The sequence below is a fragment of the Pteropus alecto genome, unplaced genomic scaffold (genome assembly GCF_000325575.1).
Source record: "Pteropus alecto unplaced genomic scaffold, ASM32557v1 scaffold202, whole genome shotgun sequence".
Classification (NCBI taxonomy): Eukaryota; Metazoa; Chordata; class Mammalia; order Chiroptera; family Pteropodidae; genus Pteropus; species Pteropus alecto.
The window spans coordinates 2,286,322-2,301,270 of NW_006432451.1; the positions used below are offsets into that span (position 1 = coordinate 2,286,322).

The window sequence follows — 14,949 nt, forward strand, 5'->3', positions numbered from 1 at the left end:
CCAATCACCGTGGAGCCAAACTGTCCTACGATAGATGATTAGCTAAAGAAGTTGTGGTACATATATACAATGGAATATTACTCAGCCATAAGAAGAGATGAAATACTGTCATTTGCGACAACATGGATGGACCTCGAGATAATCATGCTAAGCGAAATAAGCCAGACAGAAAAAGTTGAAAATCACATGATGTCACTTATATGTGGAATATAAACCTAAAAGCAACAAATGAGCAGAACAAACAGAGACTCATGGACATGGACTGTAGGCTAATGGTTACCAGAGGACTATAGACTAGTTGGTTACTAGTAGGGTAAGGGAGTAGAGGGGAGGTATACGGGGTAAAGGGTGTCAAATATAGGGTTTAAGGAGAGGATGAAGTGGGTAAATGGGGTCAAATATGGTAACTGAAGGAAAGTGGACTTCGGGTGGTAAATACACAATAGAATATATAGATGTCAAATGATAATGTACACCTGAAAATTATATAATTGTATTAACCAAAGTTACCCCAATAAACTTAATTTTTAAAAAAAGTAAACAAAATAAAATATGCAAATTTAAAAAAGAAGCTGTGGTACATATATACAATGGAATATTACTCAGCCATAAGAAGAGATGGAATACTGTCATTTGCGACAACATGGATGGACCTCGAGATAATCATGCTAAGCAAAATAAGTCAGACAGAAAAAGTTGAAAATCATGTGATATCACTTATATGTGAGATATAAACGTAAAAGCAACAAATGGACAGGACTGTCTATGGCCATGCCACCCCAAATGTGCCCCATCTCATCTGATCTCGGAAGCTAAGCAAAGTAGGGCCTTGTTAGCACTTGGATGGGAGACCACCTTGGAATACCAGGTGCTGTCGGCATTAAAAAAAAAATCAACAGGACAAACAGAGACTCATGGACATGGACAATAGACTTGTGGTTATCAGAGAATAGGAGGGAGCGGGGAGGTAGACAGGGAAAGGGGGTCAAATATGTGGTGACAGAAAGAAATCTAACTATAGGAGGTGAACACACAGTGTAAATATATATATGCCTTACTGTTAAAATGTACAGCTGAAACTTACTGGATTTCGTTAACCAATGTCACCATAAAAAAATAAATAAATAAAAATAAATTTAAAAGAAAAAAGAGGTGTGAGTGGCATGAACAAAGGAGTACATGGCTTTAACTTTCTCTGTGGCTAGGAAATGGGGTCAAAGTGAAGTTCTCGTGAGCAGGCTGGGGTTTGTGTGGTTTGTACTTCCCACCACTGCCAAGGGAAGGAGCGTGTGTTTTTCTTATTGACTTGCCGAGATATGAGGCAAAAGAGGAGCAGTGGGGGCTTGAAAGCCGTCATTGGCCAATCATCAAACGTGGAGTCTTTCTTTTTACTATATCACACGTGCTCTTCTCTGCCTTAGCCCAGAAGTTGCACCTGTTACTTTACTGGCCAGAAATATTCACACAACCCAAGCTACCTGCAGGAAGGCAGTCTTTCTGGTGCTGAGGAAGAAGAGGATAAAGTGGAACTTAATAAATTCATAGCATTGCCTCTGCCCTGTATTGGAAAAAAGAAAAGAAAGCTAAAGAAGTGGAGAACTCACCTTAGCAATAAGGCTTCTGAGAGGGACTGAGACTGTGTTTGGACAGAGATAGAGCTGTTAGAATTGGAAAAGAAAGATTTGGTTAAATCTTTCCAGTGACCTGGAGCTTTTGCCTTCTCAGCGACGTTTATTTCTCTAAAATTCCAAGTGAGGAACATATTAACATTTGAATGTACAGATGCAGAAAAACTGCACCTCTGAATCAGCGTGTTAACTACCATAATGCAACAAACAAAAACAAGTGTTTATTACTATAGCAAGAAAGGGAGATTCCGAAAAGCTCCTCATCTTCAAGGGACAGAGAATCAGTCAGGACTTACTTGGTTACAAGCGACAGAACCCAACCCAAAATGATTAAGGAAAAAAGTGAATTTACTGGGTTATGTAACTTAAAAGTCCAGTGGCAGAGCTATCTGGTTTAAGGCACAGCTTGTTCCGGGGGCTAAAATGAAGACATTATAACCTGGCTCCACTCTCCTCTGTGATGGCTCGATTCTGAGTCCACATAATGCTAAGATGGCTGCCAATAACCACAGACCTACTCTCTCCCATGCTTATGTCCAGTGAAAGAGAAAGTATTTTATCTTACTAACTCATACAAATCCTCGGCAAACTGGGTCATGTGGCCATCTCCAAACCTTTCCCTAAAGCCAGGGCAACAGAACAAGCGTCACAGCCACCCATTGAATCAGTCTCTGTCTAGAGGATTCAGTGTTCTGATGTGGATGAAGCCCCACTCAACCTCACGGACCGAGAATGGAAGGGGTGGCTTCCTTCCAGGAAATTCAGAGTCACCAAGCGAAAGGGAATAATGAATCTCTGGCAGGTAAAGTCAGTACATGTTCCTTAGGTATGGCAAATGGGAATTTATAAGAAACCACCGATTATGCCTAATTTAAAGCAACACAAAATGTCATTGACATAACTTTTATTTAGTGTATTGTCTTTAATGGTTTTAAAGTTTTTCAAAGTAAATGTGTTAGGTAGCTAGTCAGACATGAGTAACAGGAGGAGTAAAGGAATAGGGGCCCAGCCCAGAGACCGCTCAAAGAACACCCTGCTGGTGGTTAGAGAATCCCTCCTGTATCCCCAGAGACAAAGGACAGGAGACTCATAGTCTTAGCTGGCCTGATCTGGCTACAGATGCCTGTGCAGAAGGCACTACCCTAATTTGCCTACAATTTAAGCTTCATTATAATCTATGTTTATGCCTGGAAGTTCATGAACCTAATTATAACAGATTGAATTCTGAGTAAGCACATGTGCACTAGGCAAGGAGATATATAGCAGCCAGGTGTCAATCAAAATGACCTCACTTGCCAATCACCTACGAACACCTTTGGAACCACTCATCATGGACAATAGACTTGTGGTTATAACATTCCTACTTCTGGCTCCTCTTTTTGTGGCCTTTTTTGGGACCCCTTGTATTGGTTACAGCTCTGGGACCATGTGCCTCCTTGGGGAATACTTTGTCTTTCTCCATGTGTCTTCTTGGGGCATTCTTTATCTTTCTAAAATATATTTTTAATAAATCTTTCCTAAATCTGCATCATGGACAATAGACTTGTGGTTGTAACATTCCTATTTCTGGCTCCTCTTTTTGTGGCCTTTTTAGGGACCCCTTGTGTTGGTTACAGCGCTGGGACCATGTGCCTCCTTGGGGAATACTTTGTCTTTCTCCATGTGTCTTCTTGGGGCATTCTTTATCTTTCTAAAATATATTTTTAATAAATCTTTCCTAAATCTCAATGACCTGTGATTCTTTACTGAGTCAATTGAGGAAGAACCGAGGGAAAATGCTAACTACACGTCTGCGAAGCCACTATCCCTCTCCCTCCCTGCTGCCACTGAAGCCACACCAAACTCCCATCGGCCCCAACGGTAACAAAAGTATTTATAAGACTTTTCATAAGTCACTACCGTTTTCTCAGCTCTCTTTCCAAAGCAATTGTGTTTCGAGTGAATTCTACTCACTTAAGGAGGATCTAGCATTCCAGAATCAGCTTTGCCTCCATTTGGAAGGTTTCCTTCTCTACCAAAGTCCAGTCAGAAAGACAGAAATTCCTCCAGGTGTTTGAAACAGAGAAAATTTAATATGTGGAAATGGTCACACACGTGATGGAGAAGCAGAGAAACCAAACAGGATGTCAAAGCAACAGGGAGGTTAACAATAGCAGGAAGACATCAATGCCTGCTATGGCTGGAGAAACAATATGATAATGCCTTATGACTGGAGTCCCTGGGGGCTGCAGGAAAGGGGCTATCCTAAAGGAGACAAGAGGACTGCTGGTGACATCACCTGAATCTGGAAGGCAAAGGGTGCGGGAGAAGGCAAGTACCCCATCTCCTACCTTTCTGTCCCCTGATCTTCAGCCAGTCTTAGAAGCCAGAAGACAAAAGAGACTGGGAAATGTAGTTCCCAGGGATAAAGAACAGAGCAGGAGGGTAGGAAACGAGCAAATGATTGGCTCACCTTCCTTCCAAGTACACCAGGCCGGGAGGAGTCAGTGTGCTTATGTATTTTTCCCACTCTGTCCCTCTCCCAATGCTCAAGTCTGGCTTCAGGGTGTTTTACCTGTAGGGGGACTTGGAGAGGAGGAGTAACATCTGCCACAAAACTCAAGCCTAGGGATAGCATGATGTCAATGTTTGGGGTAGGAAGATATGTTACTCTGTGATAGAAACCTCAAATTTTTTCCTTTTTTAAAAATCTTCAATCATCATAAAAATTTTGCCATGTTTACCTCTTGCAGAAAAGAAAGCATGACTTGATACAGATATAGATGTAGATATAGATAGCTACTCTCCTGAGTACTGTCGATGAGTCAGCCATGTTTCCAACAATGATTCAACCGAGCTTTACCACAAGGCTTGCTGAGAAGTTCAGGGTTATGTGTTCCCCATCCACTACCACGCTCTGGTTAAGCCAGAGTACACAACTAAAGAAAGAGCTGCCTAGCAGTACACCATTAGTTCTAGGTCATGGGATCCAAGCTGCCCTTACATAGTAAAATAATAATAAAGGGTTTTGTGGTGGCAAGTTGTTGCCACTGTAGGTTCTCCCTCTGTCCTTTAGAACCTCAATCTTTAGCTAGACACATAGATACCCAGATGAAAACCACATTTACCAGTCTCCCTTGCAGCTAGCTACTGTCAACTGACTAAGTTTTACTTAGTGGGATATAACTGAAAATAGTTCATGCTGGCTCTTGTCCATGCCCTTTTAGAAAACATGAGCATTTGCTGTCCTTCTACCCCTTTCTTCTAACTGGAATGTGGAGCAAGCAGATATGGTGATGAGCCATCTTCAGCTATGCGAAGGAACAAAATGTCCCAGGGCAGAGCTTCCCGACTAGTGTATCTACAGGTAACGATCCCCTCTGCCCTCAGAAGAGCCACTTTAGGGCCCCGAAGCCCTTCTATTTTTACCCTAAGGTGATTTACAGATACCATGTTTCTATGTGTACTGTGCCGTAAAAAAAAAAAAGGAATCCGAGCAGCAGATGGCTGAACGAGAAGATGAAAGGAGGTGGGGAACACGGACAAGCTCACCCAGCTGGATGGACAACCCCCATTCAGCCTCCTCCAACTACCAGGTGAGAGAAATCTACTTTGCTTAAGCCATCAGTAGAGTAGGTTTCTGTTTCTGCAGCTATAAACTTGTATCCTAAAGAACATAGATGGTTTGTCTACCCAGAGGGAATTAGTTAAGCAAAACATGGTCCACATATACAAAAAATTAAGCAGTAATTAGTGCTTTTAAAAACATTTTGGTAACATGGGGGAAACGATCAAGATATAATTTCTGTGTGAAGCAAAGGATCTCTGAGCTGCACTGTGGTTATGTCAAATGGGGAGTTGTGAATGGGTCCAGGACAGGGTGTCCCCTAGGAAAGACTAAACTTGGGATAGAGTCTCAAGTTTCCAGACTAATCTAGGAGAGTGGGTCCAGACATCAGAGCTGAGGCCAGGATCTTCATCAGGATCTGGCCAGGAGAGGGGGTAGAGTTCCGAGTCCAGACTACATTTGTGCCCTCTTGGCCGCAGGGATGCCAGGTGGGTGCCATAGTTGTGCACCCACCCCTATCAGAACCATGCCAGGGAGGCTGACTCCACCCCCATATATAACCCAGCCTAAGCCAATAAGCAAGTCACACCACAATGACTGGTTCAGGGGTGAGTCTGCAGACTAAGTTAATCCAATCAAAATCAGTCTTAGGAGATTTGCTAAGAATCCTGGGACAGAGATGTTTCTTTTCTCTGGAAGGTACAATATGCATATGTGAGATAGATTTGTGGTTAAGAGCCTGCCCTCTGGAGCAAGACAGCTTGGGTTCAAATCCAAGTCCCACCCCGTTCTGTGAACCTTTGAGAGGGACGTTTTGAGCTTTAACTACTTATTTGTAAAATAAAGACAATTATAGTGCCTACTATAACCTTGCTATAACAATGAGTTAATACAGATTATAAAGCACCTTGCACAGTGCATGGGACATAGTAAGTGCTCAGTAAAACCCATCTGTGAGTACCTCAACATACATTCTCCAGGCACATTCCTCAACCTTAGCTGTTTTTATTAGGTGGCACCTGGAACTTTTGTGGCTACTGGGAAGGAATGCAGCCTGAGGGCCATAGATTCAGCCAGACCTGCCTCTGGATTTCTAGTTCTGACCACCAGTGAATTCCCTCATTATCTATATCAATTTGTTGTTGTTGTTGTTTGGTTTGGTTGGTTTGTTTGTTTGATACTTACAGCAGAAAGAGTCCTCATTGATATTCCCACTGTATGACCTTGGACAAGTCATGTAGCTCTCCGAGCCTGTTTCTTTATCCATAAAATGGAACTGATAATATCTGAGAGAGTGGAGACATCAGTGCCCCTTTCCAACCACAGGCATGAGCATTTTTGCATTTATACTTGTTTTACATTTATACTCTCATAAATAATCTCTCAATGACTTCCACCCTCTTGCCTCTCTTGAAAAGCATTTACTTGGCCCCTCTCAGTCCCTCCTACTGCACACCCATCTGTGGGCACCTCAACATACACTCTTCAGGCACATTCCTCAACCCTGACCCTCCAATACAGCCCTCCACCCCAAGACTTGGCCCTTCCGGGACCCAGCATTCTCTCATCCACACTCCATTACCCCCTTTCCCTTCCGCAGTTCTGCCCTGAGGCCACCAGGCCTCTAGGCAGGGCCAAACCCCATGGGAAGCTCTTTCGTGCCTCCAGTCTCCCCTTTCACCCACCCCCAAACTGGAACAATCCCTATTAGGTTCCTTCTCCCAGGAAGTATAGACAGAGGCCAGAGCCAAGAAGTGACTTTAATGTTTCAGGAGCTGGATTTTTAGCCAGATGGAGGGTCCCAAGGCCTCTGGCTCCAGGAAGGGGAGGAGGATGGTAATGACAATCCTGCATCCTCCTCTAAAACAAATAGCACCGGCGAGGACAGATCACGTCCTTGGATTTGCAACGCAAGCCCATTTGGCAGGGGCATATGATGTTGATGGCTCCTTTGGTCTGTGAGAAATGAGTATGAGAGTTGGGGGTCACCAAGGTGCAGGGAAGAGGGTTTAAATTTCTTGGGGAGCAAGAACAAAAGCACAAGTAATGGAGAGAGACAGACCTGGGGTCTGTCAGTTCTACAGCTTATAACTTCCTGATCTTAGGCAAGTTAACGAGCTTCTTTGTCTCAGTTTCCTCATCTGTCAAATGGGGATAACAATAGCAACCCACCTCCTAGGTTATCGTGAAGATTAAATGAAATAAAGTAGACTAAATACTAATAATGAAAAGATCCTCTGGCCACTTCAGCTCAGGCCAGGTCCTAAGGGCACTGGCAGCTCCCCTGACAAGGAACATGAAAGCCGAGCTCATCCTCCCTAGAAAGGTTTGGGCACAGGGCCAGATGAGAGAAGATGAGCAGGAACCAGATGTACTGTGCTTTCTGCTTCCTGCATCTCCATCAGCTAATAACAACCATGCTCAGTTGATCACTGTCATTGCTAGGATCACATACTCTTCCCAACAACTTGGAGGGGTAGGTACTTTAGTCCTACTTTGCAGATGAGGAAACTAATGCTCAGAGAACAGAAGTGACCTGTCTGAGGTCATAAAGACAAGGGGTGGAAAAAACAGGATTTACGCTCAGGTCCAGCTCTAAAGCTGTGGTCCAGCCACTGCAGTGCCATGCTCATCTCTAGAAGTAAGGCCATTGTGGCAGGGAGGTGGGGATTACTAGGGAGAAGATCTTTTCCCACCTACTTTGCCTCAGTGTTATTAGGGTAGTTATTCATTCATTCAGCAAACATTTGTTGAGCACCTACTATGTGTGAGCAGTAAGCTGAGGGGTAGGGGGTTCAAAGATGAATATGCTGCAATCCTGACCTTGAAAAGGCAGACAGAAGGCATAGTAAATCAGGGAGATCCACGTTCTGTGGAGGGTTTGAGCCTAGAGTGTGGGAATTCCACGGAGATGTATGGGGCTTCTCAGATGTATGGGTGGCTGGAGTTGTATTGCAGGACGAACAGGAGTGTTCCAAGAGAAGGGAGAAAGGGTACCTCAAACAGAGGGTGAAACAGCAGGTGCAGTCACGTGGGTTTTTTTTTAAACTTCCCCACCCTACTTGCCAGAAGGGGCTACCCCACCTCAGAGCCTCACCTGGGGTAAGCATGCCATGGCTATTCTGGCCTTGGGGGCACAGAAGGTACCACCCTGGTCCAAGTCTATGAGGCAGCAGTCACTGAAGCACTCAGAGCGATGAGAACATACAGCCCCATTCACCTGTGGGGACAAGCCCTGAGTCACTAGCTCTCTGGCTGTATGGGATGGTGGGGGAGGGTTCTCGACATTGCCAAGAAGAGAAGCCATGAGACAGTCACCCCCAGGTCCCACCCTCTACTGCACAACCCTTGCCCGCCGCCCCCACCCCCACCCCCAGCAGCACTCAGAGGAGCAGGGGAGAGGAAGAGTGGAGATTTAATGTTTTTCTCTCTGTCTCTCCTTTACCAGGCCCCCCTCAATTCTGTGAGTCCAAAAGGGTAACCTGTGCTGGGCGCGGGGAGCGGGGCGGGGAGGGGAGCACAGATACTTCCAGATCATACTTTTAGTAGGACTGTGGCAGAAAGTGGCAGGGGAAGATGGAGAAGGGAAGAGTCATTGTGCCTGGAGGTATGAGGAAAGGAGGAGAAACCAGAGCAGGCAGGTATGCCTGGGGGGCCTGAGACTAAGAGGGTCGGAGTGGGTGCTGGGTGGTGGGGTAAGGGGGTACTGCTGGTCATAAGCCCACCTTCTTTCACCTCCAGACCACCAGAGAGATGAAACAGAGCATTGACGTCCATTTGGGAACACATCAAGCTTCCAGCCTGGAAACAAATCCCCACTTTGGAGTGGTTCCCACTCCCACCAGCCATCTCTCTACAAACCCAACCGGAGCCTTCTGGCTACACTATGCTGCCTCGGCTACCACCCTCTACCAACGTAGAAAGTTCTAAATTCCCTTTGGCTCACATTCATTAACTTACCTTTTTAAACTGGGAGAACTCTCCCCAGCCGGGGAGCAGGACCCCCGCGATGAGCGCGAAGGCTGTGGCCATGGGCTTAGGCGGCAGAGGTCAGGTGGAGCTCCAGAGGGGCCGCCTGGATAAACCCCCTTCCCTAACACGTGACCCGGCTCCCCCGGGCCCGCCCTAGGCTGGAAGAGGAGGGTGAGAAAGTTAATGGTCACTGGCTGTCTCAGAGCAGAGACAAAAACGCGGCAGAAGCCCTTTTCCAGCGCTCCGGAAAGGGATGGAGTAAGGAAAGGCGTTCCCGTGAGACCCTGATTCAAGCCTTGGACAGGCCGAATTTTATGGATTTATGGGGACCTGGGGTCCTCCATATGTATTACTTCCAAATAAAAACTGAAAACTGTAAGATAAAACTTTATTTTGAAAAAAATATGCAAAACTCGTATACTGAATTGAAAATCGCTCCCTTCTTGATAGTCTGACTTGCTGCCCCTGCTTCACCAAATTGCGCCCCGCCCCCCGCAACTCCTTATCTTTTGAATAAACCAGCCCAGACCTCTGGTGCTTCTCAAACCCTCTCCAGGCCCAGTCTTGTCATCTGTAAGGATCAAGAGGTAAGACGAGATGAGTCTTTCGGTCCTAATGAGTCGATTAATTGGCTAAGAAGTTATCTGTGAATTGTATGAAAGTCAGGGTGTGGAAGAATGGATGGGAGGAGGGAGGAAGACTCAGAAGGAAAAAGAGGATGAAAGGAGAGTGCCTGTAGCGATCAGTGGAAATGGGGGGAGGCAGGCCTTCCTCACGGTTTCCCTTGGATGAAACTCCCACCTCACCCCACTTTTGCCTGCTTCTGCATTTAAAAATGTGCTCTTAAAAAAAAAAAAGGTCTGGTGCAGGGGAGTGGGGGGAGATCTGAGGAGGCTGGTCTTGAGAGGGGTGTGCCATAGACTGAATTGTGTACTCCCAAATCCATGTGGAAGCCCTACCCCCAGTGTGATGATATTTGGAGATAGGGCCTTTGGAAGGTACGGTCACTCTCTCTGTCCTGTGAAGACACAGTGAGAAGGCAGCGACCTGCAAACCAGAAAGAGCCCAACCAATCCGACACCCTGATCTTGGACTTCTAGCTTCCAGAACTGTGAGAAATAAACTTCTGTCCTTTAAGCCACCAGTCTATGGTATTTTGTTATGACAGCTGAGCGGACTAATATGGGGGGCTTAGTTATTTTTTCTAAAAATAACAGCCCCCACTGTACTCAGGGTTTTGTGTCTATTATCTCAATTAGCCCTCCCTGTAATTAACACTAGCTGTCACAACCAAGAACTCCCGAAATTTCAGTGGCATAATAATACTTTATTTGCCACTCATGTGAAGTCTGATATGGGACAAGAGACCTTTCTTCCACCTTGTAGCCACGCCATCTGCAAGACTGGCCTCTGGGGTCATTATGGAAGATGGAAGAGAGAGATAGAGGAAGCACATGGACGCTCCAGTGCCTCAACCAGGTGTGACACATGGTTCTTCTATTCACAGACCATTAGCCAGAACTAGTCACATAACCTCAACCTTCTGCAAGGGAGGCTGGGAAATTAAAGGAATCCAGAAATATTTAGAGTATTTTATCGTTTCTGCTGCATAATTCTTATCCCCATTGTACAGATGAAGAACCAGAAGGTTCAAGGTAAAATAACTTGCCCAAATAACATAATTAATTTGCAGAGCCAGATCTAACCCCAGGGCATTCTAGCTACTGAGCCTAAGCTTTTCCCACTGCCCTACACTTTGTCAGGTGTCCAGAAGGCTTTGTCCCCAGTAAAGGGATTCCTGTCATCACTGTGTTCTCTCCCTCCAGGAGTCACAATCTGAAACTCTCTTTAGACCGTGTCTCCATCCATGAAGTTCATTGCGTTTCACAGCTCCGCTGTGAACCGGCAAGGAGCCCCAGGGGCTAGTAATTCTTTGTATAGAGTTACCACCTTCCCTGAGGTGTTTGGCCCTGCCATTGTGATGATCGGAAAATATTGTCGACTGCCCAGTAAAGGGGAATATTTGAAGGCAAGAGGCCAGCAGCTATGTGTCCAGATTGGCAGGTTGGGGTTCTTGGTTTGGGGTCCAGGGGCCCTTGGGAATTGAAGGCCTTGAGGAATTAGTGGAGCCCGTGAAATTCTATGCAAAATATTTTGTTCAGGGCTTTTAAAAAATTATTTTTGACAGAGGGCTTCAGTTTTCCTCAGAAATGACTCAAGACTGGTTCAGAATCTTCATTTTTAAGTGGAGGAAACTGAGGCCCAGAGAAGGAAGGGGCTTTTCAAAATGACTCAGCAGAGCCAGGCCTATACCTCGGGCTCCTGATTCCAAGTCCTGTACTTTTTGTCCTGTACCGATGGCCTGTCTCCCAAATCCAGCTGGCACTGGACGCGAGCACAAGTCCAGAACACCTCTGCACTGGGAGCGGGTGGAAGCCAGATCTCCAGGATTTCTAGGGCCAGTGGGGTGGTCACTGAGCAGCCTGACCTATGAGCATGGCCGCAGCTCTGCCTGTTGGTCAGGACCCAAGTCTGGCCACCCCAGTCTTGTATAAGGAGAAGGGGATCAGTTCAGGGCAGAGCATCCCCTCACTGGTGGACCTCTGTCCGCCCACCCTCCTCATTCCTTGTCCTTTCTCCTTCCCTCCTCTGACATTCTCCAGTGTCTCTTTTTCTTTCCTTTATCTTTCTGGTGGTTTCCATGACAATGTTCTCACTGGTCTACAGCAAAATGAAAAAAAATAAAAAAGGGTAGTCTGGTTTTTTTGGTGAAATATAAATGTAATTTAAAGAATGACTTTTTATTTTTTGAGATCATATCCTTCCTACTTTTTTGGTGTTCCGTGTTTTTATGAAACAGTGGCAAGAACACAATGGTCGTTTTGTTCCTTGGTTGTTTTATATGTTTTTTAAATATATATACACAAATTCTGTTGGTCTCCAAAATTTGTTGAAAGTTTTAACGGTCTGCAATATCCAAAATAAAATTTTGGAGAAAAGTGACCTAGTGAAAACTTTGTTACTCACTTCATTTCTGAAGGAACTCGAAAGATAATCTGGGAAGAATGATGAACAAGTAGGCTCCTGAAAGAGTTTGACATGTGGAGACAGTGCAGCAAAGGCTTCTTGAAGAAGAAGACCTCAGTGGAACGTGTTTGGAGATGAAGAGGTAGAGGTCCCAAAGTCCTATGTAGAATGCCCAGGACAGCCCTGGGCTCTTTTGCAAAGCGTGAAGGTTGACTAAGATTCGGGCAAGCCTTCCAGGCAGTGATCTAGAGTGAACAAAGATTTAGAGGTGAGAATGAGTAGTGCAGGCAGAGCACAGTGAGGATGGGCTGTCTGCTTGTGGAAGGATGCAGAGTGGAGTCAGGGCAGTCTGTGCCCCCAGGGAACTTTGGGGACCATGAGAGTAACCTCAGCTGAAATGGCTCTTCAGTGGACAGTTTGGGCTGGTGATGGCAGTGCTGGAGTCAGGGCTGGGAGACCCAGACGTTGCCTGGGAGCCAGTAGTGCGAGGGTGAGGGAGGCTGCCCTGCTCTCTCTGTGAGGACAGGAGGGACTTCCGAGAGAGGGAGAGGTACAGCATGCCCTGAGGAAGATCGACACCTGCCCAACCTCAGGATTTCTCTATTTCTCTGTCTGTCTCTGTCTGTCTGTCTGCTGTCTCTCCCCCGCCCCCTCCCCACACACACACCTACACACCCACGGGCAGGGCTCAGAACACACAGTTCTCATCTTATTTCTTCCCAGGGGCTATCGGCTCAGCTGCAGGGAAAGGCCTAGAGGGAGAAGACAGAGCTGACTGACCAGCAGCCTCTTCCAGACCTACCCAGCCATCAGACTCTGGTGCTCCTACCTGGAGGACAGAAATGGGCAGTCATACCTGGTGGCCATTGCCCTCCACCCATGGAAGTGGACCGAGCTTCTCCAGGCCTTCCTCAGAGGGGCCGTGGAGAGCTCCCCACAAACCCTATATATTCAGGTGAAATGTTCATGCAAGAGACAGATTTCAGAGGGCTCCATGCAGCTTTGAAGTGTGACAGGGGATGCTCCCTCCTGGCATCCTGCCCACACTGCGTAAGTGTAGGGTACATGTGTAGACTCACTGGCACCAGATGATCAGAATCTCATTCTTCTCTCACTCAATGAGTTTCTGAGCCACATTAGTACTCAGTCACTTCGGCAATTAGTACTCAGTCACTCAGTCCTTGCCTGCTTCAAGGAGCCATGAGGTAATCGCCACTCCTTTAGCTGCAAGTGAAAGAAACCCAAGACGGACTATTTATTTTATTTTAAAAATAAAAACCAAAGGAACAGTACTGGGTCAGTAGCTGTGCAAGGCTGGCTTCAGGGGTCCAGCGAGACACACATGCTGACCTCAGATGTCTTTCTCCTTGGCTTCGGCCTTCACACTGGCCTCATTCTCTCCCTCTCCAGAAGGGAGACTGCCTTCCTGTGGACAGTGGAAGTGGGGAGGGCAAAGCTGTTTAAAGCCCCAGCACTTCCCTTCAGCACCCATATGTGAAGCCCTAGAAAACTTTGATTGGCTCAATTTGGGCCAATCACTGTGACCAGGGGGCCAGGGACTGGTATTAGCAGACTCTCAGGGGCAAGAGAGATGAGGGAATGCTGGTTCCCCATGGGAATAGATACCAGCAGGCAGAAACATGGGTGTCTAGAATATCCCAAGTTGTAGCACACTGAGAGTTGCTCTGGTTTCAGGAAATGCTCCAGAGACAGGAATGAATTATGGACATGTTCCCTTAGCTGCCTCTTACCCCCAAAAGTCTTGAGCTATGTTCCATAGACCAATGGATTTCAATCACTTTTTTTTATTATTACAAAAGATATATTTTATACTGATATTCAGACAACCAGCAGATATTGTTGGCATCCATCCCTATCAGTTGATATCTACGTCATGCTGGTTGTTCAGTATTTGGATAATTGCCACTACAAATTGTGTGTGTGTGTGTGTGTGTGTGTGTGTGTAACTAAAGTTTCACAAAACAATACTCACATTACTACATGTGATCTATTCTGAGATTTTCTATTCTATTTCATCTTTTAAAAATGTTAGTTAGAATCCACCAAATTGATTTCACTACCCGCTTACAGTATGTCGGCTGCTTTACTACTGTATTGAGTCCAATTGGTATGACTGTCCAACTCACTGTGGACATCTTGGCAATCTCCACTTGCCATCCACCCATTCATTAATTCATTCATTCATTCAACAAACATTTAGTGACACTTATTCCATATCAGGCACTTCATCGACAAGGTTCAGTTGCAGGTAACAGACACCACTGTATCTATTTTAAGCAAAAAGGGATGAAATCCAGATAACTGGGAACTTACAAAGTCATTCAAAGGGCTGGAGAGATGGGAATCAGACTGAGCCTCTAGGAAAGAAATCTAAAACTCACTGCAGAACTGAGCTGTCAGGGAATCTACTACCTCTGCCACCATTGGGAAGGTGGGGGAGTCAGGAGGCCATCATTGCAATTGTTGGCTCCAGGACCACATCTTAGCTGTGACCTCAGGATCAAGAAGCTGCCATCCAAAATTATTTCCTGTGTTTGTTATATCTGCCCTGGGAAAGGAGAGAGAGAGAGAGACAGAGAGACAGAGAGACAGAGAGACAGAGAGACAGAGATGGAGAGACAGAGACAGAGACAGAGAGACAGAGACAGAGAGAGAGAATAAGAAGGAAGGAAAGAAGGAAGGAAGGAAGGAAGGAAGAGAGGAAGGAAGGAAGGAAGGAAGGAAGGAAGGAAGGAAGGAAGGAAGGAAGGAGAG

General features: G+C 45.9%; 1 protein-coding gene across 1 annotated transcript; it reads right to left on the reverse strand.

Annotated features, from left to right (window-relative positions):
- Positions 1 to 7,035: 7,035 nt before the first annotated feature.
- On the reverse strand, positions 7,036 to 9,207 carry CLPSL2 (colipase like 2). The gene is made up of 3 exons (XM_006907435.1): positions 9,136 to 9,207; positions 8,273 to 8,395; positions 7,036 to 7,131 (listed from the first exon to the last, which is right to left on the reverse strand). Exons 1-3 carry the CDS (start codon positions 9,205 to 9,207, stop codon positions 7,036 to 7,038), a joined length of 291 nt encoding a protein of 96 aa, XP_006907497.1.
- Positions 9,208 to 14,949: the final 5,742 nt, after the last annotated feature.

Excerpts from the sequence above, each read along its gene's own strand:
- CLPSL2 (XM_006907435.1), bottom strand. The coding sequence starts at position 9,207 with ATGGCCACAGCCTTCGCGCTCATCGCGGGGGTCCTGCTCCCCGGCTGG. Across the intron at positions 8,396-9,135 it reads AGTTCTCCCAGTTTAAAAAG|GTGAATGGGGCTGTATGTTC; the intron begins GTAAGTTAATGA and ends TTGTCCCCACAG. Across the intron at positions 7,132-8,272 it reads CCATGGCATGCTTACCCCAG|ACCAAAGGAGCCATCAACAT; the intron begins GTGAGGCTCTGA and ends CATTTCTCACAG.